Source organism: Triticum aestivum, chromosome 7D, assembly GCF_018294505.1.
Source record: "Triticum aestivum cultivar Chinese Spring chromosome 7D, IWGSC CS RefSeq v2.1, whole genome shotgun sequence".
NCBI lineage: Eukaryota > Viridiplantae > Streptophyta > Magnoliopsida > Poales > Poaceae > Triticum > Triticum aestivum.
Window position 1 is genome coordinate 460,531,296 of NC_057814.1, and position 21,182 is coordinate 460,552,477.

Consider the following 21,182-nt stretch of genomic DNA (forward strand, 5'->3'; position numbering starts at 1 on the left):
ATGCGGTATTTACCTGTCGTTCCAAGTAAATTTGCAAGTGCCAAACTCTAAACCTTCAAATGATAATCTATTTTGTATGCTCGAATCGCTCATGTACCAACTAGGGCTATCAATATCTTCCATTCTAGGTGGGTTATTCTCACGATGAGTGGACTCCGCTCATCATTCACGAGAAAATGGCTGGTAACCGGGATGCCCAGTCCCATGCTCAAATCAAATCAAAATAATTGCAAACATAAATCCCCCAGGACTGTTGTTAGTTGGACGGTACCCATTGTTTCGGACCAGCCGTGGAGTGTGCTTGTTGGTGGTGGGGGAGTATGAACTTTACCATTCTGTTTGGGAACCGCATATAATGTATGTAGCATGGAAGATACCAAGATCTCTTAGTTGTTTTGTTGACAATGAAAGCATACCGCTCAAAATATTATTTATCTCTATTTGAAAACTCGAGCTCTGGCACCTCTGCAAATCCCTGCTTCCCTCTGCGAAGGGCCTATCTATTTACTTTTATTGTTGAGTCATCATCCTCTTATAAAAAGCCCCAGTTAGAGAGCACCACTGTCATTTGTATGCATTGTTATTAATTTATATTGAGTATGGATGTGACTGGATCTCTTTTACCATGAATTACAATGTCTAGTCAGTCCTTGATCTTGAGGGATGCTCTGCATTTATGTTTTGCGGTCCCAGAAAGGGCTAGCGAGATACCATCTTGTTATATCATATCATGATTGTTTTGAGAAAGTGTTATCATCCGAGATTTATTATTATTGCTCGCTAGTTGATTATGGCATTGATATGAGTAAATGTGAGACCTAAAGGTTATTGTGAATATGGTTAGTTCATAACCTTTGCTAAAAACTTGAATGTTGGCTTTACATATTTGCAACAACAAGATCAAAAAGAGTTTGTAAAAGTTTTTCTTTATCACTTTCAGTTTGTCAACCGAATTGCTTGAGGACAAGCAATGGGTTAAGCTTGGGGGAGTTGATATGTCTCCGTCATATCTACTTTTCCAAACTCTTTTGCCCTTGTTTTGGACTCTAACTTGCATGATTTGAATGGAACTAACCCGGATTGACGTTGTTTTCAGCAGAATTGCCATGGTGTTATTTTTGTGCAGAATAAAAAGTTCTCAGAATGACCTGAAACTTCACGGAGATAACTTTTGGAATTAACAAAAAATATTGGCAAAAGAATCAACCGAAAGGGGCCCACACCCTGGCCACAAGGGTGGGGGCGCGCCCTCCGACCTTGTGGCCCCCCTGGACCTCCACCGACCTCAACTCCAACTCCATATATTCACTTTCGGGGAGAAAAAAATCAGAGAGAAGGATTCATCGCGTTTTACGATACGAAGCCGCCGCCAAGCCCTGTTCTTCCACGGGAGCGCAGACCTGGAGTCCGTTCGGGGCTCCGGAGAGGGGAATCCGTCGCCATCGTCATCATCAACCATCCCCCACCACTAATTTCATGATGCTCACTGCCATGCGTGAGTAATTCCATCGTAGGCTTGCTGGACCGTGATGGGTTGGATGAGATTTACCATGTAATCGAGTTAGTTTTGTTAGGGTTTGACCCCTAGTATCCACTATGTTCTAAGATTGATGTTGCTATGACTTTGCTACGCTTAATGCTTGTCACTAGGGCCCGAGTGCCATGATTTCAGATCTGAACCTATTATGTTTTCATGAATATATTTGTGTTCTTGATCCTATCTTGCAAGTCAATAGTCACCTACTACGTGTTATGATCTGGCAACCACGGAGTGACAATAGTCGGGACCACTCCCAGTGATGACCGTAGTTTGAGGAGTTCATGTATTTACTAAGTGCTAATGCTTTGGTCCGGTACTCTATTAAAAGGAGGCCTTAATATCCCTTAGTTTCCAATAGGACCCCGCTGCCACGGGAGGGTAGGACAAAAGATGTCACGCAAGTTCTTTTCCATAAGCACGTATGACTATATTCGGAATACATGCCTACATTATATTGATGAATTGGAGCTAGTTCTGTGTCACCCTATGTTATAACCGTTGCATGATGAATGCCATCCAATATAATTATCCATCATTGATCCATTGCCTACGAGCTTTTCACATATTGATCTTTGCTACTTTACTTTTCCGTTGCCACTGTTACGATTGCTACGAAACTACTACTGTTACTTTTGCCACGGTTACCGTTACTTCCATACTACTTTGCTACTAAATATTTTGCTGCAGATTTTAAGTCTTTCAGGTGTGGTTGAATTGACAACTCAGCTGCTAATACTCAAGAATATTCTTTGGCTCCCCTTGTGTCGAATCAATAAATTTGGGTTGAATACTCTACCCTCGAAAACTGTTGCGATCCCCTATACTTGTGGGTTATCAATGGGCATGTGGTGGCTCAGAAGGACACCTTTCGATATTTGCGGTCAATGCTGCAGAAGGATGGGGGTATTGATGAAGATGTGAACCATCGAATCAAAACCGGATGGATGAAGTGGCGCCAAGCTTCTAGCATTCTCTGCGACAAGAGAGTGCCACAAAAGCTAAAAGACAAATTCTACAGGATGGCGGTTCGACCCGCAATGTTTTATGGTACTGAGTGTTGGCCGACTAAAAGGCAACATGTTGAACAGTTATGTGTGGCGGAGATGCGTATGTGGAGATGAATGTGTGGCCACACGAGAAAGGATCGAGTCCGAAATGATGCTATACGAGATAGAGTTGGGGTAGCACCAATTGAAGAGAAGCTTGTTCAATATCGTGTGAGATGGTTTGGGCATATTCAACGCATGCCTCTAGAAGCTCCAGTGCATAGTGGACAGCTAAAGCGTGCGAAGAATGTCAAGAGATGTGGGGATAGACCGAATTTGACATGGGAGGAGTCCGTAAAGAGAGATATGAAGGATTGAAGTATCACCAAAGACTAGCTATGGACAGGGGTGCGTGGAAGCTTGCTATCCATGTGCCCAAATCATGAGTTGGTCGCGAGATCTTATGGGTTTCACCTCTAGCCTACCCCAACTTGTTTGAGACTAAAAGCTTTGTTCTTGTTGTTGTTGTATCAACAACATTTTTGTAATACACATTTAACATTTTTCAGATACAAGTTTATCATATTTTGAATACAAATTTACCATTTTTTATACTCATTTTTTAAATGTATGATTAATATTTTTCAATATACAAGATTAACGTTTTTTAATACATGGTCAACATTTTTTCAATAAATTAACTTTTTTCAAATATTCGATTAACATTTTTCAAATAATATTTTAAGAGTTTTTTTGAATGATTGATTAACATTTTCTAAATACATTGTCAATTTTTTCAAACAAACTGTATATTTTTGTATACATGAGAAATTATTTCTTTACAAAATTTTCATATCCAAGCTTAACACTTTTTAATACATGGTCCACATTTTTTCTATACACATTTTAAACATTTTTTAAATGCTTGATTAACATTTTTAAGATACAATATTACCATTTCTTGAATACATGGTCAACAGTTTTTCTATAGACATTTTAAAATTGTCAAATGGTTGATTAAAATTTTTGAATTACAAGATTAACATTTTTCAAATACAGGATCAAAAAATTTCAAATACATATTTACCATCTTTCAAATGCTTGATTAAGATTTTTCAAATACCGCTCAAACAATTTTTCAATGTCTGATTAACATTTTCTAAATACATGAGTAAATTTTTTCACACGCACCGTATGTTTTTGTATAAAAGTTTCGTATACATGAGAAAAAAATATTTTTAAATATTTAACATATTTGAAATATAGGTTTAATATTTTTGAATACATGGTCAACATTTTTATATTTACATTTCTAACATTTTTCAAATGCTTGAGTAACATTCAAATACAAGATTAACATTTTTTGAATACATAGTCAATATTTTTTAATAAATGGTCAACATATTTTCTAAATACATTTTAAGACTTTCAAAGGCCCGATTAACATTTCTTAAATACAAGTGTAACATTCTCTTATACATGGTCAACATTTTTTCTATTCTCATTTTAATATTTTTCAAATGCTTCATTAACATTTTTCAAATACAAGATAAAAAATTAATACATGGTCATCATTTTTCAATACATATTTAATATTTTAAAATACTATTTTAGCATTTTTCCAAATGCTTGATTAACATTTTCTAAATACATGATCAACTTTTTTCACACAAATTATATTTATTTTGTATTCATATACATGAGAAATATTTTCTTTATACACATTTAACATTATTGTAAATACAAGTTCAACATTTTTTAATACATGGTAAACATTTTTTTCAATACACACTTTTAATATTTCTCAAATGCTTGATTTACATTTTTAAATACAAGACTAAGATTTTTTGAATTCATGGTCAATATTCTTTTCTATACACATTTTACCATTTCAAATCCTTGAATAACATTTTTCAAATACAAGTTTAACAATTTTTAATAGATGTTCAAAATTTTTAATACATGTTTTAACATTTTCAAATGCATGATTAACATATTACAAATACAAGTTTAACATTTTTTAATACATGGTCAACATTTTTTCTCTTCACATTTTAACATTTTCAAATGCTTTATTAACATTTTTAAATACCATATTAACATCTTTTTAACACGTGATCAACACTCCTTAATACATGGTCAACATTTTTCAAATGCTTGATTAACATTTTTCAAATACAAAAGTACCGTTCTAGAAGCTTCACAAAACTGCCTGGTGAGACATTTTTCTATTCAGTTTTTTTCTTTGTTTTCTTTATTTTCATACACAAACTTTTTAAGATATATGTTGAATTTTTTTTTTATACAGGTTAAACAATTTTTATATACCCATTGAACATTCTGTGTATACAGGTTCAACATTTTTCACTTGCACGATGAACATTTTCCAAATACATGTTTAACGATTTTCTGAAAACCATGTTGAATATTTGTCAGATATACATTGATTTTTTAATACATATTTTTTTTCATAAATGCAATGAACATTTTTAAAACATGCCAACATTTCTTAAGTTGGAATTATCTTTTAAAACGTCACTAACATTTTCTCGATTAGTATGAAACATTTTTTTATATTACACAACAAAATTACATGTTATATATAGTTTTAGAAAATGACCTGAGCATATTTTTGAAATGAGTGAACTTTTTTTTGAATCATATGAACACTTTTTACAAAATATGTGTACATTGTTTTTACATTTTCACGAATATTTTTAAGCGTATGAAAATTTTAAATGTCATGAACACTTTCATGAATGGTATGAACATTTTTTGAGAATTTCATGAAACAAAAATTTACACTACATGAACATTTTCTTTTAAAATTTGAAGTACAGTAAGTTTTGAAATATATATATTTAGAATATGTTGAAATGTAAAGAAAATAAAAAAGGAAAATAGGGAAAATGAGCGAGCAAAGAAAAGAAAACAGAAAAATGAATAAAGAAGGAAAACCGAACGAAACGACCACTATTGGGCCGGCCCCCCATGGAGGCTGCTTGAGGGGAGTTGTACGTCCGTCTTGCAGCGGGCAAGACACAAACGCTCATAGGAGTTAGTCGATGCGTGTGTTTCCTGCTACTGATTCCAACTGTCGCATCGCGAAAGTAGGCATCACCTAATAGTCGCAAGCCCGCATTAGGGTACCATCATTCGTCGCGTGCCACCAATTAGGCCGCCATTGTTTGATTACCTTTCCACGCCCTCCATAGTCTGCATTGACATGACACACACATCACATCCGCCATCTGGCATGACGCAGGCAAGCGTTCAACGACGGTGTGTGCAATTCCGTCCATCATCTGATCGTGGTTGGTTAGTGTTGAGTCTATTTTTTGTCAATCTTGATTTCTCCCAGTTGTTAGTTGAGAATAGAGGATTATGTTGGTTCCTTAATTTTGTTTCGATTGATCTATCATAGCATTCAGTCAAATTTGTGCACATATTGCATTGGTTCGCTATAAAACTTGTGAAGAAGTGCAAGGAAAACAATGTGACTTTATGCATCTAGATTTCTGTATAAAACTAATGGAAATTTGACCGTGTGAGAATTGTGAAACAACTAAAGCAGCGACAAGTAATATGGATGGGATGGAGTACTTGTCTTTTTAGAAAACAAAATGTAAAATAAAGGAGATTTCAAAATAAAATAAAAGCGACGCTGACAACAAAGAAGTCACCGGTGGTAAAAATGACTAGACGAAGACCCCGGGAAGACAAGGAGAAGCCGTTCATGCCATGCTGCCACAAATAGGGAGAGAGAGAGCATCCCTCCTACGGGAGAGGGAGACCTTCCTTTCTTCACAACACTTGATGATCGATTGCTCGTTTCTTGGACCTACGCCTTCCCGGGAGCGGCAAGCCATTGCCATTCTTCCAAACTCAATCCCCTCCCAGTGTCCCACGATCCGCCTTGCCGTGCGTACGCTCAGCTGTCGCCGCGTTTTGATCGGCTTTCTGGGCTGCGCACTCCGTTAATTAGCGTCCAAGATGAACGACCTTTTCTCGACGAACTCGTTCAAGAAGTATGCGGACGCGAACCCGGAGACGTCGGCGGCCGACATGGAGGCCGGCGGCATGAACGGGGCGAACCTGGACCAGTTCTTCTCGGACGTGGAGGCTGTGAAGGAGGACCTAAAGGGCTTCGAGACCCTGCACAAGCGGCTGCAGTCCACCAACGAGGAGACCAAGACGGCGCACGACGCCCGCACCATCAAGGCCCTCCGCTCCCGCATGGACGGAGACGTCGAGCAGGTGCTCAAGCGCGCCAAGGCCGTCAAGGCCAAGCTCGAGGTGCTCAAGCGCGACAACGCCAACTCCCGCAAGGCGCCCGACTGGGGCCCCGGGTCCTCTGTCGATCGAACCCGCACCTCTGTCGTCGCCGGCCTCGGCAAGAAGCTCAAGGATATCATGGACGACTTCCAGGTAATTTGATCCGTCTAAACATGCTTGCATTGCGCGCCTCGGGCGTGAATATACGTGCACGAATGACGAGAACCTGTGACCGGCGTTGCCGGTGCATGCTCTATTCCGCGCAGGGGCTGAGGGCGAAGATGGCGGCGGAGTACAAGGAGACGGTGGCGCGGCGGTACTTCACGGTGACGGGCGAGCACGCGGAGGAGAGCACGATCGACTCGCTCATCTCGTCCGGGGAGAGCGAGTCGTTCCTGCAGAAGGCGATCCAGGACCAGGGGCGCGGGCAGGTGATGGACACCATCTCGGAGATCCAGGAGCGGAGCGACGCCGTCAAGGACATCGAGCGCAGCCTCATGGACCTGCACCAGGTGTTCCTCGACATGGCGGCGCTCGTCGAGGCGCAGGGGCACCAGATCAACGACATCGAGAGGCACGTCGCGCACGCCAGCTCCTTCGTGCGCCGGGGCACCGTCGAGCTGGAGCAGGCGCACGAGATCCAGAAGGACACCCGCAAATGGATGTGCTTCGCCGTCCTCGGGGGCATCGCGCTCGTCGTCGTCCTCGTCACGCCGGTGCTCATCAACCTCCACATCTTGACGCTCAGATGATTTCCGCCGGACGTCGTCCATGTGAAAACCCTGCCCCCTCCCCTGCTCCACACTTTTTATCTGTGACTCGTCACACTGTCAAGGACTTTGTTTTGGTTTTCGTTTCCAGCGGTGCACTTTATTTTCGTAGATGTAGCCTACAAAACTTTGTACTACTTGATTGAGAAAACACAGGGAGGATGTATATTGTAGTGATGTACCAGTTTAATTCTTGATCAAGCTTTTTTCTCAATCGAGAATACTGTAAATTATGTCTCTCTCTTTTTCTCTTGAAAAATAGATCCAGACGAGCTGCCATGATTTAATTTCTCAAATGATAACGTCCACACGTGTAGCATATTTGCACATTGCTCACACGCCTTCATCCACCTTGATTCTATTTTTCACGAATCCTAAAGGAGTCTGAATCTAAGTGCCACGTAGGCATAGCATGTTGTGCAGGCGTTAGAGTGCTCGCCCACACAACCCGCAGCGCGCGGTTGCCACCTGCGCCGTGTTGGGGAACTAGTTCCCGCCCACACAATCACCAACCAGTCCACGCGCGTGTGGGTGAACTGCTCTTCGCCCACACGACGCTCGTACGGTGATAGATGACAACTGCAGTTGCGTGTATGCGGCAACTAGGTAAACACACATGGCAACTATGATTCATTGGTAGATGTCAACTGCAATTGCACGTAAGTGGTAACCAGGTAAACACGCATGGCAACTATAATTAACCATACATGACAACGATGGTTGGACCACACGTGGCAACTAGGTAAACACACATGACAACTATTTATTTGAGCACATGTGGCAAGTAGTTAATCACACGCGGCAACTATGGTTTGATTGCACACGGCAACTACCATAAATTAGACATGACAAATATATTTAACCAAAACAGAGAGAGTTGTCATGCTTTTACAACTACATTTGCCATCCCGGATGGCAACTAAACCGTCATCCCACGGGTAACTAACGTAGCTGCGCCAGAATGTGTGGGCATTTTTGCTTCACGCCACACGCGCGGGGTGGGATGAGTAGTACTTGTTGGGCGTGTGGCACGAAGCAGCTGCGCCCACATGTGTGGGCAGTTCTAATGTTCGCCCGCACATGACCCGTGTGGGCTGCCTCCTGCTTACGCCACACACGGTGTGAAGACGGATGTCTAATATGCCACATGTGTGGGCGTTATCAGCGTCCATTAATTTTGAGTTATCCAAGCCACAGCATACAACAAAACTAAAACACCGCAATTACCATTATAGAACGCAATCGAGGAACATGTAACCCAGAGAGGAAGCACACGCTCCCCTTAATAAAATGTAACTTAGTGCCTAATACTTTCTTCGTCTCGATTTATTTGTCTTAGATTTGTCAAGATACGTACATCCGTATGTAGATAAATCTAAGACAAGTAATTTGGGACGAAGATAATATTCATTTGCTGCAGGAAGATCAGATTGAATTAGCACAAACTCTTACTGAAGAAAATGAACAGAACTTGCGAGAAGAAGTAACATAGGAGAAGGAACATGTTATGAGCATCTTTTACTCAAACAGTGGGAGATAATCTCACCACATCTACTCCTATTGTACTTCATCTCTATAGACGGAAATAGACCAGCTGCACTATTGGATTCTAGAGGTACTTCCTCTTTCATAGATCATCAATTTGCTATTAAATCCAACGTTGTTATGCAAGAAGTTGCTCCTAGGACTATTTCTATTGCTAGTGGAGCAACTTTGCTCTCTACATCTGTGGTACTAGAATGCACTTTTCACTTGGCCAAACTCAAGCACCCATTCAGAGTGCTTTCTATACCAAGTCATGATGTCATTATAGGATGTGACGGTTTTCTTCAGTCCGTCCCATCTCTTTCAGTATTCTTGAAAGTGAGTTATGTTTCACCTTACTTGACAAAACTGTGATAACAACAATAATATGCAGTTATGAAATACCAACTACAAACATTCCTGCTGAGCAACTGCACAAGATCATGGACAAGGGCACTACTGGCCTTATAGTATAGTTATATACTCCCTCCGTAAAGAAGTATAAGAGCATTTAGATTACTACTCCCTCCATTCCATAATGTAGTGCCTATAGATTTTTGTGAAAGTCAAACTTTGCCAACTTTGACCAAGTGTGTAGAGAAAACTGTCTACATCTACAATACCAAACATGTACATTCTGAAAATATAACTCATGATGTATTGAATGATGTGCATTTGATATTCTAGATGTACCTACTTTTCTTTATAAATATGGTCAAAGTTTGTAATGTTTGACTTTTGCAAAAATCTATAGGCACTACATTATGGAACGGAGGAAGTACTTTAGTGATCTAAACACTCTTATATTTCTTTACAGAGGGAGTGGCATAGAATTACACAACAAGAATGACAAAAAACCTCAGCAAATGTATGGTTTCTTTAAGGAAAAAATACCGTTGTGTATGAGTACAGAGGAAAACTCTATCACTAGCACCCATCATCGATGTACGTACCAAAATAATCGCCGAGGTCACTATACTTGTAGCACTAGTTGTAAACAGACTAAATTCTACGACCCGTTATGCATACGGAAATGGGAACAGCCTGTCATCAAAGCACCAGTGGTCTAGTGGTAGAATAGTACCCTGCCACGGTACAGACCAGGGTTCGATTCCCGGCTGGTGCATCTTTATCTTTTTTTTTCTTCAGAATTTCTTTTTATTTTCATGTCCAGGACTTCCATCCCTTCACTGAGAAACTTATGGGTTTGCAGGGAGGTTACAGATGGAGCGGATGCTGTCAACAATCGAACCTATCTTCTCATGGGATGCTGCAGTCCCAGCAAACTTCAAATGTTTTTGCGCCTCAGCCCGGTCGAAGTAGAAAGTCCCCGGGACTAACTTCTCCTTGGGTTGCAAACCCAACCAGACCACTGTGTCAGCCCCTTCTTCGTTCGATCTCAGGTTTCCTGATAGCCTGGCATAGTATTATTGATGATGTATAAATTAGATGTCGATGCTATATAGAACATAAATGGACCAAGAGGGCTGGGACAGCTGAAGACATACTTCTCTGATAGTACCGGCAAGCTCTTCGAGACTCCAGGTGTATCAGCCCATCCTGGATGCATGGAGTAGAAACCGACACCCTTGTTGCTGTATTTCTCAGCCCACCATTCAGTGAGAGCAACCTGAGGGAGTTTCCAGGATAAGTTAGTCCTGTGTTACCATCTCTTGTCGACTCGAGGGAATTCAGACATCAAGATTCACAAACCTGAACTCTCTTGTTACGAGCATATTGTTTTGTCCCGTCAAATTCGCTTTCGCTGTACTGTAGTTCAAAAATAATAGTGAGGAGGGATATATCATAGTCAGAAGTAAAAGATAAACAGCCTGTGGTTTATGTTTCTATAGCATGAATATAAAGACTGCAATACCATTGTCAGGACAGGCGGACAGCAAATGAGGAAGGCAAATAGCAATTGGACTAAGCTCTTGGAAAGAAATCAAATTAGTTCATTTTCGATGACAATGAATCCAGAGTCTGGATAAGTGGGAAGTGCTCGAATATTCTTGCAAAATGAATCACAGGAGTAAGTAAATGGAGAACTTCACTCATGTCCTTGTAGGACTAGGGTTCCTGCCGGCTCTACTCCTCAGGTTATAAGGGCAGAACAGCGGAGGTTGGGGGCGAGGGCGCGTGCTCCGGCGTGTCGGCGCCGTCGCGAGGGAAGAGGAGGGCGGCGGCGGTTAGGGCTGGCGGCGGCTAGGGTTCCGGCTCCTCTGGGAGCCGGGCAATAGGGATAGAAAATATCTTTATTGCTTGATTCCGAAAGAGTCTTACAGCCTATATTTATAACCTAGATAACTTGCATCATAATTAACCTAAGATAACTTGTGGGCCAAGCCCCTAACTACTGCCCAGTGGGCCTCCTCCGGTTATATGCTAAACCGGTCATAACATCTCTCCCCGCCTGCGCAAACAGCTCGTCCTCGAGCTGAAAGTCTGGATAGTGTTGGCGGAAGTCGTCACGCTGCTCCCAAGTAGCCTCCTCCTCCGGAAGGCCCGCCCACTGGATCAGAACGAACCACACCCCGCGACGGAGCTGCGCCCGCAACACCTTCTCCGGCTCCGGAAGAAGACGTCCGTCGGCGGTCGGAGGAAGCGCGGGTGGAGCGGCCGGTGGCTCTCCACGAAAAGGCTTGAGCAGCCCCACATGGAAAACGTCGTGGATGCGAGCACCGGCCGGAAGCTGAAGGCGATAGGCCACCTGCCCAATGCGCTCCAAGACGGCGAAGGGCCCGGCGTAGCGAGGGCCGAGCTTGCGCTTCGCGCGCGGGTCGAGTGACTGCGTAGAGCGGTGGAGAAGACGCAGCCACACCCAATCACCCACCGCGAACTCCGCCTCGCGATGGTTGCCGTCGTAGTAATGCTTGGCCAGCTGCTGGGCCTGGAGGAGACGCTGACGGACCTCAGCGAGCATCTCGTCACGGGTGCGAATAAGCTCGCCCGCGGCCTCCGTCCGTGTCGTCGCCGGGTCCACCGGCAAGATAGGCAGAGGCGGCCGACCGTAGACCACCTCAAATGGTGTAGCACGCAGGGCGGAGTGATAGGAGGTGTTGTAGCAGTACTCCGCCCACGCGAGCCAATCCACCCAAGCCCGAGGGCGATCACCTGTAACACAGCGCAAATACATGGCAATCACCTTGTTAACCACCTCGGATTGGCCGTCCGTCTGAGGGTGGAAGGCCGTGCTCAGGCGGAGCTTGACGCCCGCCATCCTGAAGAGGTCGCGCCAAACATGGCCTGTGAACACCGGGTCCCGATCACTGACGATCGAAGAGGGGAACCCGTGAAGACGAACGATACCCTCGAAGAAGGCACGGGCCACGGACGCGGCAGTATACGGATGCCCCAGCGCGATGAAGTGGGCATACTTGGAGAAGCGGTCGACCACAGTGAGAATGACTGATTTGCCGCCCACTTTGGGAAGGCCCTCGATGAAGTCCATGGAGATATCAGCCCAGACCTGAGACGGCACGTCCAAAGGCTGAAGCAGACCAGCCGGCCGTAATGTCTCCGTCTTGTTACGCTGGCATGTCATGCAAGATCGCACCCAGTCAGGGACTAAGGCACGATCACCAGGAATGTAGAAGTCGGCGCGTAGACGATGGAGGCTTTTCTGCACACCCTCATGACCAGCCGAGTGGGCCAGCAACAGGATCTGGTGACGAAGATCATCATGTGCCGGAACAAAAACGCGGCGCCCATGAAGAAGCAGGCCGTCCGTGAAGCGCCAAGGCTCCTCCAGGTCGCCGGCAGCCAGCTGCTGCCGAAGGAGGACCGCGTCGGCAGCGGTCGCCGTCGCCCGGCGAATCTCGTCGAAGAGGCCGAATGTGGGCCCGGAGCGGATGCACAGCGCCGTCCCCTCGGAGGCGCCGACGGTGGAGTCGAGGTCGGTGTCACGGCGCGACAAGGCGTCGGCCACGGTATTAAGACGACCCGAGCGGTACTCGACGGAGAAGTCGAAGCCGAAGAGCTTGCTAATCCACTGATGTTGCGGCACGGTCGAGAGCCTCTGGTCCAGCAAGAACTTGAGACTGTAATGGTCCGTGCGAATCTGGAAAGACCGGCCCCACAGATAGGGCCGCCAATGGCGCACGGCCTGCACCAAGCCAATGAGCTCCCGCTCGTACGCCGCGAGCTTAAGATGGCGCGAAGGGCCGGCTAAAGAAGGCGAGAGGACCATCGCCCTGATGAAGCACGGCGCCGAACCCCGCACCCCAGGCGTCACAGTCCACCACGAAGGGACGGTCAAAGTCCGGCATCTGCAGAACGGGCCCCGTCGTGAGGGCCCCCTTGAGGGCCTCGAATGCCGCTGTCGCCTCCTCGTCCCAGGCGAAGGCGTCGCGGCGCAACAACCGCGTGAGTGGCGACACAATGAGGCCGAACTCCCGGATGAACTTCCGGTAGTATCCGGCGAGGCCGAGAAAACCACGAAGAGCCCGCGGTGAGTGCGGCGTCGGCCAGGCTGCGACGGCCGCCACCTTGTCGGCGTCCATAGCCACCCCGTCGGCCGAGATGACATGGCCGAGGTAGGCGACGGAAGGCGTCCCGAACAAGCACTTCGAGCGCTTAAGATGAAGATGGTGCGCCCGAAGCTCGTTGAAGACGATGGCGACGTGCTGGAGGTGCTCTACCAAGAGGCGCTGTAGATCAGAATATCGTCAAAGAAAACGAGCACAAACCGACGTAAGTAGGGCCGGAGGACGTCGTTCATCAGAGCCTGGAAGGTCGCCGGGGCGTTGGTGAGGCCGAAGGGCATCACCAAGAACTCGAAGTGGCCATGGTGAGTCCGAAACGCCGTCTTGGCGATGTCATCTGGGTGCATGCGCACCTGGTGGTACCCCGACCGGAGATCGAGCTTGGTGAAGAAGCGCGCCCCGTGTAGCTCATCCGGGAGCTCATCAACCACCGGAATAGGGAACTTGTCCTTAAGCGTAACAGCATTAAGGGCACGGTAGTCGATGCAGAAACGCCACGTGCCGTCCGACTTGCGGACAAGAAGCACTGGCGCGGTAAATGGCGAGGTGGAGATCCGAATGATGCCTGCCGCGAGCATGAGCGCACACTGCCGCTCCAACTCGTCCTTCTGCAGCTGCGGGTAACGGTAAGGACGCACCGCCACCGGCGCGGAGCCCGGCAAGAGATGTATACAGTGATCATATGCGCGGGCGGGCGGAAGACCCTGTGGCTCGGTGAAGAGGTCGCCGTTTTGCTGCAGAAGATTCTCCAAGAGCGGATGCTCGGCCTCGGAGGTGGCCGCGGCCAGATGAAGCTGAGGTGGTAGGGGCGTGGCGCCCCCAACGCCGTCCCACCGAATGCGGCGGACCAGGCGCCAGAAGGTCATCGTCAGCGCGTCGAAGTCCCAAAGAATGGGACCGAGGGTCCGCAGGAAGTCGACGCCAAGGATGAAGTCGAAGCAGCCCAAGTCGATGCCCGCACAAGTGATGGAGAAGTGTTCCCCGCCGATGGTGATGGGTACGTCCCGTGCGAGGCCATGGCACCGGAGGCGATCGCCGTTGGCCACCGTGACCCGAAGTTGCTCCCCGCCTGTCGGCTGAAGCGCTAAGCGACGCATGGTAGCCTCGGGCAGGAAGTTATGGGTGGAGCCTGTATCCACCAAGGCCACCAAGCGCTCGCCGTGGATCGTCACCGGTGAGAGCATGGTCCGCTCGTCACGGATCCCGGTGAGCGCGTGGAGAGAGACCACGAGCGCCGTCGCCGGGGCAGCCGCGGGTGCGCCCTCAGCCGCCGCTGGGGGTGGTAGTGCCGCGGCCTCATCGGCCAAAGCGTCCTCCTCGGTGAAATCGACCGTCTCCAAGTAGAAGAGGCGCGGGCACACATGGGTCGGCGTATAGGGCTCGTCACAGTTATGGCAGAGGCCCTGGCGTCGCCGCTCCATCTGCTCCGCCGGAGAGAGACGCCGAAAGGGGCGCGTCGAGGCCGAGGTAGTGGGTGCCGGTGTGGCCGGGGGCGGCCGGCCTGGTGCATGTGGCGGGCGGCTGGTCTGCCGGCCTCCTCGGGCCGGGGTAGCTGGCAGCATGGCCTGGGCGCGAGCCTCAAAGGCCCGGGCGTAATACATGGCCGTCTGGAGATCCTGAGGGCCGCGAAGCTCCACGTCGACGCGAATGTGATCCGGAAGGCCACCAACAAAGAGGTCGGCACGCTGTTGCGCCGTCACGCCCGACGCATGGCACGCCAAGGCCTGGAAGCGGTCGGCGAAGTCCTGCACCGTAGACGTGAAAGGAAGGCGGCCGAGCTCCGACAGGCGGCTCCCGCGAACCGGGGGCCCAAAGCGGAGGAGGCAGAGCTCGCGGAAGCGCTCCCAAGTAGGCATGGCACCCTCGTCCTGCTCGAGAGCGTAGTACCACGTCTGTGACGCGCCGCGGAGGTGATAAGAGGCAAGCCAGGTCCGCTCCGAAGCAAGTGTGCGTTGCTCGCGGAAGAACTGGTCGCACTGGTTGAGCCAGTTGAGGGGATCCTCCGTGCCGTCATAAGTGGCGAAGTCGATCTTGGCGAATCGCGGCGGTGCCTGGGAGGGAACACCGTGTCGAGCTGGCTCGGAGGTGCGGAGCAGCGAGGCGGGTGGCGCCTGGTCGGAGTACTCAGGGTAGGGACCGGCGGAACCCGATGGCCCCCCGAACTGCGGGAACGGGGTCGGCTGTCCGGGGGCCGTGGTGTAGACCGGCGAAGGCGAAGACCCAGTCGCCCACGCTGGAAGTGGCGACGGGGAAGGCGGGAACCGGACCTGATGAAGCGGAAGGCCGGTCGGCGGGGGTGCCCCCGAGCTAGGCAGGGGCGACGCCGGTGGTTGTAGTGTCGGTGGCGGGGAGTGGGCGGGGGCGTCGGTGGCCGCGGGGGAGGGTGGCTGCAGGTACCATAGAGGGCCCGCGGCCGGCGTGGTCCCGCCGGGGTGTCCCGCCTGGAACTGCATCTGCTGGATCAGCCAGGGGCCCGATGACGGCGTCGGCCCCGAGGGCCAGAGGGGCGCCGCGGCAGCCGGAGGGCCGCCCGGTGAAGCCGCCTGGAACGGCAGCATCAGAGGGGCACCGAACGGGGAGCCGCTCTGGGCCGGCCACGGCGGGTGGCCGTAGGCGGTAGCGGGCGCCGTCGGCAGGTGCATGTAGGGCCCGGCCGCGTACTGCTGCTGCTGCAGGTGGAGGCCCTGGACGGCGGTGACGAGGTCCCGCAGGGTAGCCGTGACCTGCTCCGGTGTGAAGACAGCGGACGGCGGTGGCGCAGAGGGCACCGGGGATGGCGGCGCGGCCGGGGCCGCCGTGGAGCCGAGGCCCGCCAGCGCGGTTGTCCCGGCGGCGGACGTTATCGGCGCGGTGAGGGGCGGCGCCATCGTCATCGGCACGGTGAGGGGCGGCGCCGTCGTCATCGGCGCGGTGGAGCCGCTGGAAAGCGCCGGCGGTGGTGGTGGCAGCGACATGATCGGAACTTGGTCTCTGATTACCAAATTGGTACGACTAGGGTTCCTACCGGCTCTACTCCTCAGGTTATAAGGGCAGAACAGCGGAGGTTGGGGGCGAGGGCGCGTGCTCCGGCGTGTCGGCGCCGTCGCGAGGCAAGAGGAGGGCGGCGGCGGCTAGGGTTCCGGCTCCTCTGGGAGCCGGGCAATAGGGATAGAAAATATCTTTATTGCTTGATTCCGAAAGAGTCTTACAGCCTATATTTATAACCTAGATAACTTGCATAATAATTAACCTAAGATAACTTGTGGGCCAAGCCCCTAACTACTGCCCAGTGGGCCTCCTCCGGTTATATGCTAAACCGGCCATAACATGTCCACAACTACTATTTGCTTCAACATTGATTTTCTCCAAGTGGACCCTGTCGGGAAGTTCCTGTAGAACAATTTTTCCCTCGCCCATGGAACAATGACAAGGAGGGTGTTTTTATTGCTCTCCATATCGCAATATGTAGTAAATTTTATTTCTATACATACTTTTCGGCATTCTGCTTCCATACAGAGTAAAAGTGGGGAGATATCATCTAAACAATAGTAGAGCAAAGAGATTTACTTGCAAATTCGTGTTCAGTGGCTCAGTGTACATCCCTCCTGATGCAACTGTAATGACACGAGCATCAGATGCTGCTTTTTCCAACAGTGGCATCACTAGCTCTGTTAAAGTGTATGTTGCTGCCACATTCACAGCAAAATTGAGCTCCAACCTATTGATAAAAACGAAAACATCACACCTTTTTCAGTTGAAGTTAGCATGATAAATGCAGGATGCCTAGGAGTTATATGAGGCCAGAGCAATTTGAAAATAACCAGGGAAACAAGTAAATAAGTACGATGATACAAAGTATTACATACCCTTCCGGTGTAGTCGTACGCTTGTGCTCTAGTAAGCCAGCATTGTTAACCTACAAGACAATCTGTTTTATTTGCCTGTTCTGTCCAGTATCTAATGTAATTCTAGAGGAAACTTTGATGTTTTATCTCATTATAATTGGGAAAAAAAAGATGCTGCAGCCAGAGAAAAGAAACACAAAATGCAAAAAATAAAATAAAAATGAAGCAGCAAAGCTTACAAGGACATGAAGTGGCTTCTCCAATGAAGAGAATTTTGTGGCAAACGACTTGACTTCGTTAATTGATGAAAGGTCACATATCTGCCACATCATAATAATTGAAGTACTAGCCGGTCAAAAAATGATGAAAACAATTGAAGTGCTACTAGTTTGCCCATAATTACCATAGACTATCAATAAGAACTGAATATTGCAGGAAAAAACAATGCTAAAGCACCATACCTCCAGATGAACATTCATATTGCCAGTTTTGGATCTTATTTCATTCAGAGCAGTCTCTCCCCTTTCTTTGTTACGGCAAAGCATATAAACAGTGGCGCCACTAGCAGAACAAAAGGAACAAAGGTGTTTATGGCGTGTGGTAAAAACAGTTCAATCGCAGAGCGAATTATCAAAGTGGAAAAAAGAGGAATAGTTTCATACTGAGAAGCCAAGCCCTGAGCTGTAGCATAACCTAGGCCAGAATTTGCTCCAGTTACCAGGCAATTTTTCCCATCCAACCGGATCTGCATATCCTCTTCTCTAAATTTCTTGGCGTGTTCCCTGAGTAATTAAAGCCTCATTAGCTTGAACATGAGCATGGTAGCATAACTGCATCGAGGGAATACGATCCTAAATCGAATCAAAATGCTGTAAACAGCTCCCCCTCTCGTTTTCACGAAGTCAAAAATAGTTTGATCACACTAAACCAAAAGGGTTCAGCAGCTCAAAAGGGCGAATAAATCGCATCCCCGATTTCTGTGCTAAATTCAACACGACGAGCGCCAGTTCTGACACGAAAGGGGAAATTATACAACTGCAGCGAGAGGGAATTGGGCTTACACGAAGCCGGATTTGGTGAACTGGGTGAAGCCATAGAGCCCGAACGCCGCCGTCCTCCATGCCTGCGCGCGCCACCAGCAAAATCCGCAAGAAAAAGAAAAGAAAATTATGCACATATAATCCTTGCGCTAGTTTACTGGCGGATTAATGGTAGTAGAAGACTAGCAATTAGAAACCCCATTACCTTCTGGATGAACATGTTTTTCCTCCTCTCTCTCTCGCGCGCGCTCTCTCTCTCTCTCTCTCCTCCCCCGCGGTCTTCTTCCTCTGGCGCGCGTGCGGAGACGAAATGTTGCTTCGCCTCGGGGCCAAGCGGTTCGTTCTTTCTTCCGGAGCAGGGAGGCGCCCCGCTGGCCGATTCTCCGCCGCGGGAGATGGAACCACTGCTCTCCGTCTCCGGCACGGTGCCGGGAAAACCCTATACGACGCTTGGTGCGTCAAGTTGTCGCGCAAACCCACAGACCGACCGACGCGAGCGACTAAATGGACCGGCCCGTTGCGCGTTTCACTGATCCTGGTTTTCAGAAACTTCTACAAGGTTCTCAACCGGTCCAGGTCTGGTTTTTCTTTTTCCTTTTTCCTGCTGTTTATTTATGGTTTTCTTCGGATTTTCATTACTTTTTTATTTTTTACTTTTCCTTTTACTTTTTCTTGATTTTTCATATCTGCTTCTTTTTTGGGTTTCTTTTTTCTTTTCGTTTCTTTTTCAATTTTTAGAATTTTGAAAATTTCAAAAAATATTCTAATCTTCAAAACATGTTCCAAATTTCAAATTTTGTTCCCTTCTATTCAAAAAATGTTTGAGAATTTAAAATTGTGTTCATGTTTTTTAAAAAATGCACAGAATTTTATAAAGAAATGTTTCTCCCATAAAATGTTCGCCATTTCAAATTTCTTCGTGTTTTAGAAAAATTTCAGAATTTTGAAAATTATTTAAAATTCAAAATATTGTTCAGGATTTTCAAATATTCTTCATTTAAAAATAAGAATTTTTTAAATTATTTGGTTTACTCAAAAATACCAAATACTATTTTTTCTGAAAATTCTGAAAATTTGAAATATTGTTGGTTTCAAATATTTATCACTCTTTTGAATAATATTAAATATTTCCAAAAAAATCACTTTTTCAGATAATGTAAATATTTTCAACATTTGTTCGAAGCTTTTCAAAAAAAGTTTGAAATTTTAAAAAAAATCGCATTTACAAATTTTGTTCTTGTTTCTCAATAAAATTCAGACATTTTCAAAAACTGTTTTCTAATTCTAAAGTCTGTTTGCGTAATTGAAAAACTACTTAGAAATATGCAAATTACGAAAAAATTGTTTGTATTTTCTAAAATGTGTTTAAAATTTTGCAAAATCTGCACGCTACATTAAATATGATCCTGCAGGTAATATCACTACTACCTCTCTCTCAGTTTACAGGGCGTGCGCGTACCCCTAGGTCGTCAATTTGACCAACCTAATACAAATCATATATTACAAAAAATATACCAATCTAAACTTCGGAGTTTCTACTTTCAAAAGGTATAATTTTTGTGTTATATAGTTTATATTAGGGTGATAAAATTGGCAAGCTGGGTATACGCGCAGGACTTGTAAACTGAAACGGAGGTAGTATATTGACTTTTAAAAGAAGTGAACGCAGTCGGCAGTCACGAGCACCCATTTTGGTGTGGTTGCTAGCATCGAGGTGACCTGGATAGCGCGAGTTCGATCCCTAGCCGCTGCACTTCTACTTCATTTAGAGTTTTTTCTGCGCTATAAATGATCCGACCCAATCGGGGCATTCCTGTGCGGGAGACCGATTGTTTGCCGCAACGAGCGGCGTATAGGAGCTCCCTGGTGTTGCGGCGTTGGGTTACTATGGAGCTAGGCTGGGCCGGGCTGGGTTCTAGGTTTGGTTGGAGCAGAAGTTTTATTGGGCTCATCGCAAAGTTTGTTGGGCACCAAATAACGCAATAGCTATGCCTCATTCGCTCCCATTTACACTTTTTTTCTCATCCGTTAACGTTCAAAAATTCTGCCCTCGACGAGCTTCGAACTCGAGAACCTTAGACATCATACGAACTGTGGTAACCAACGGGAGACCTTAACTGTTGTGACTAGTATACTTCTTTTCTCATCTTCAAATATAATGCTAAAAATCACAGTGGTTTCCCTATTTTGTTTAAAAATCATTTTTTGTTTTGTTTTGGCGGCTTTCCTTCTTTTTTTCTCTTTCTCTTTCTCTTTTTTTTTATTTTCTACTTCAAACTTCGTGAACTTTTTTTTAAAATAGTGAACTTTTCAAATTCATGAATATATTCCAGCATTTGTGAACATTTTTTCAAATCCGTAAACTTCTATTAAAATTTGAGAACATTTTTCGAATCCACAAACTATTATTTCAAAACACGTAAAATTTTCTTCAATATCGTAAACTTTTGCTCAAATCCGTAAAGTTTTTTTCAAAATCCATGAACTTATTTAAAAAATGCATGGCTTATTTCTCCAAAATAGATGAACTTTTTCTCCCAAATCTGTGAACTTATTTCAAATTCTTTTTTTTGTCAAACTCAATAAAGTTTTTCAAATCGGTGATTTTTTTCAAAATCCATGATTTATTTTTCAAATTCTTGGTTTCTTTTTCAAATCCATGAACTTTTTTTAAAATTCATGAACTTTTTTAAAATCAAAACTTTCTTTAAATTGGGTGAACTTTTTTGCTTTTTGTGA

The 21,182-nt window shown here is 46.3% G+C and overlaps 2 protein-coding genes and 1 non-coding gene across 3 annotated transcripts; 2 read left to right on the top strand and 1 right to left on the bottom strand.

The window, feature by feature from the left end:
- The first annotated feature begins 6,291 nt into the window (after positions 1-6,291).
- Positions 6,292-7,750, top strand: LOC123169271 (syntaxin-124-like). Its single transcript, XM_044587107.1, has 2 exons — positions 6,292-6,954; positions 7,068-7,750. The coding sequence occupies exons 1-2, from the start codon at positions 6,520-6,522 to the stop codon at positions 7,551-7,553; spliced, it is 921 nt and encodes a 306-aa protein (XP_044443042.1). The 5' UTR covers positions 6,292-6,519; the 3' UTR covers positions 7,554-7,750.
- Positions 7,751-9,954: 2,204 nt separating this feature from the next.
- Positions 9,955-18,912, bottom strand: LOC123168614 (dehydrogenase/reductase SDR family member 12). The gene is made up of 10 exons (XM_044586497.1): positions 18,649-18,912; positions 18,465-18,526; positions 18,066-18,185; positions 17,865-17,964; positions 17,643-17,723; positions 17,425-17,474; positions 17,126-17,276; positions 10,809-10,865; positions 10,604-10,725; positions 9,955-10,511 (listed from the first exon to the last, which is right to left on the bottom strand). The coding sequence occupies exons 1-10, from the start codon at positions 18,661-18,663 to the stop codon at positions 10,295-10,297; spliced, it is 975 nt and encodes a 324-aa protein (XP_044442432.1). The 5' UTR covers positions 18,664-18,912; the 3' UTR covers positions 9,955-10,294.
- On the top strand, positions 10,151-10,221 carry TRNAG-GCC (transfer RNA glycine (anticodon GCC)). Its single transcript has one exon. It is a non-coding gene; the product is annotated as a tRNA-Gly (tRNA).
- Positions 18,913-21,182: the final 2,270 nt, after the last annotated feature.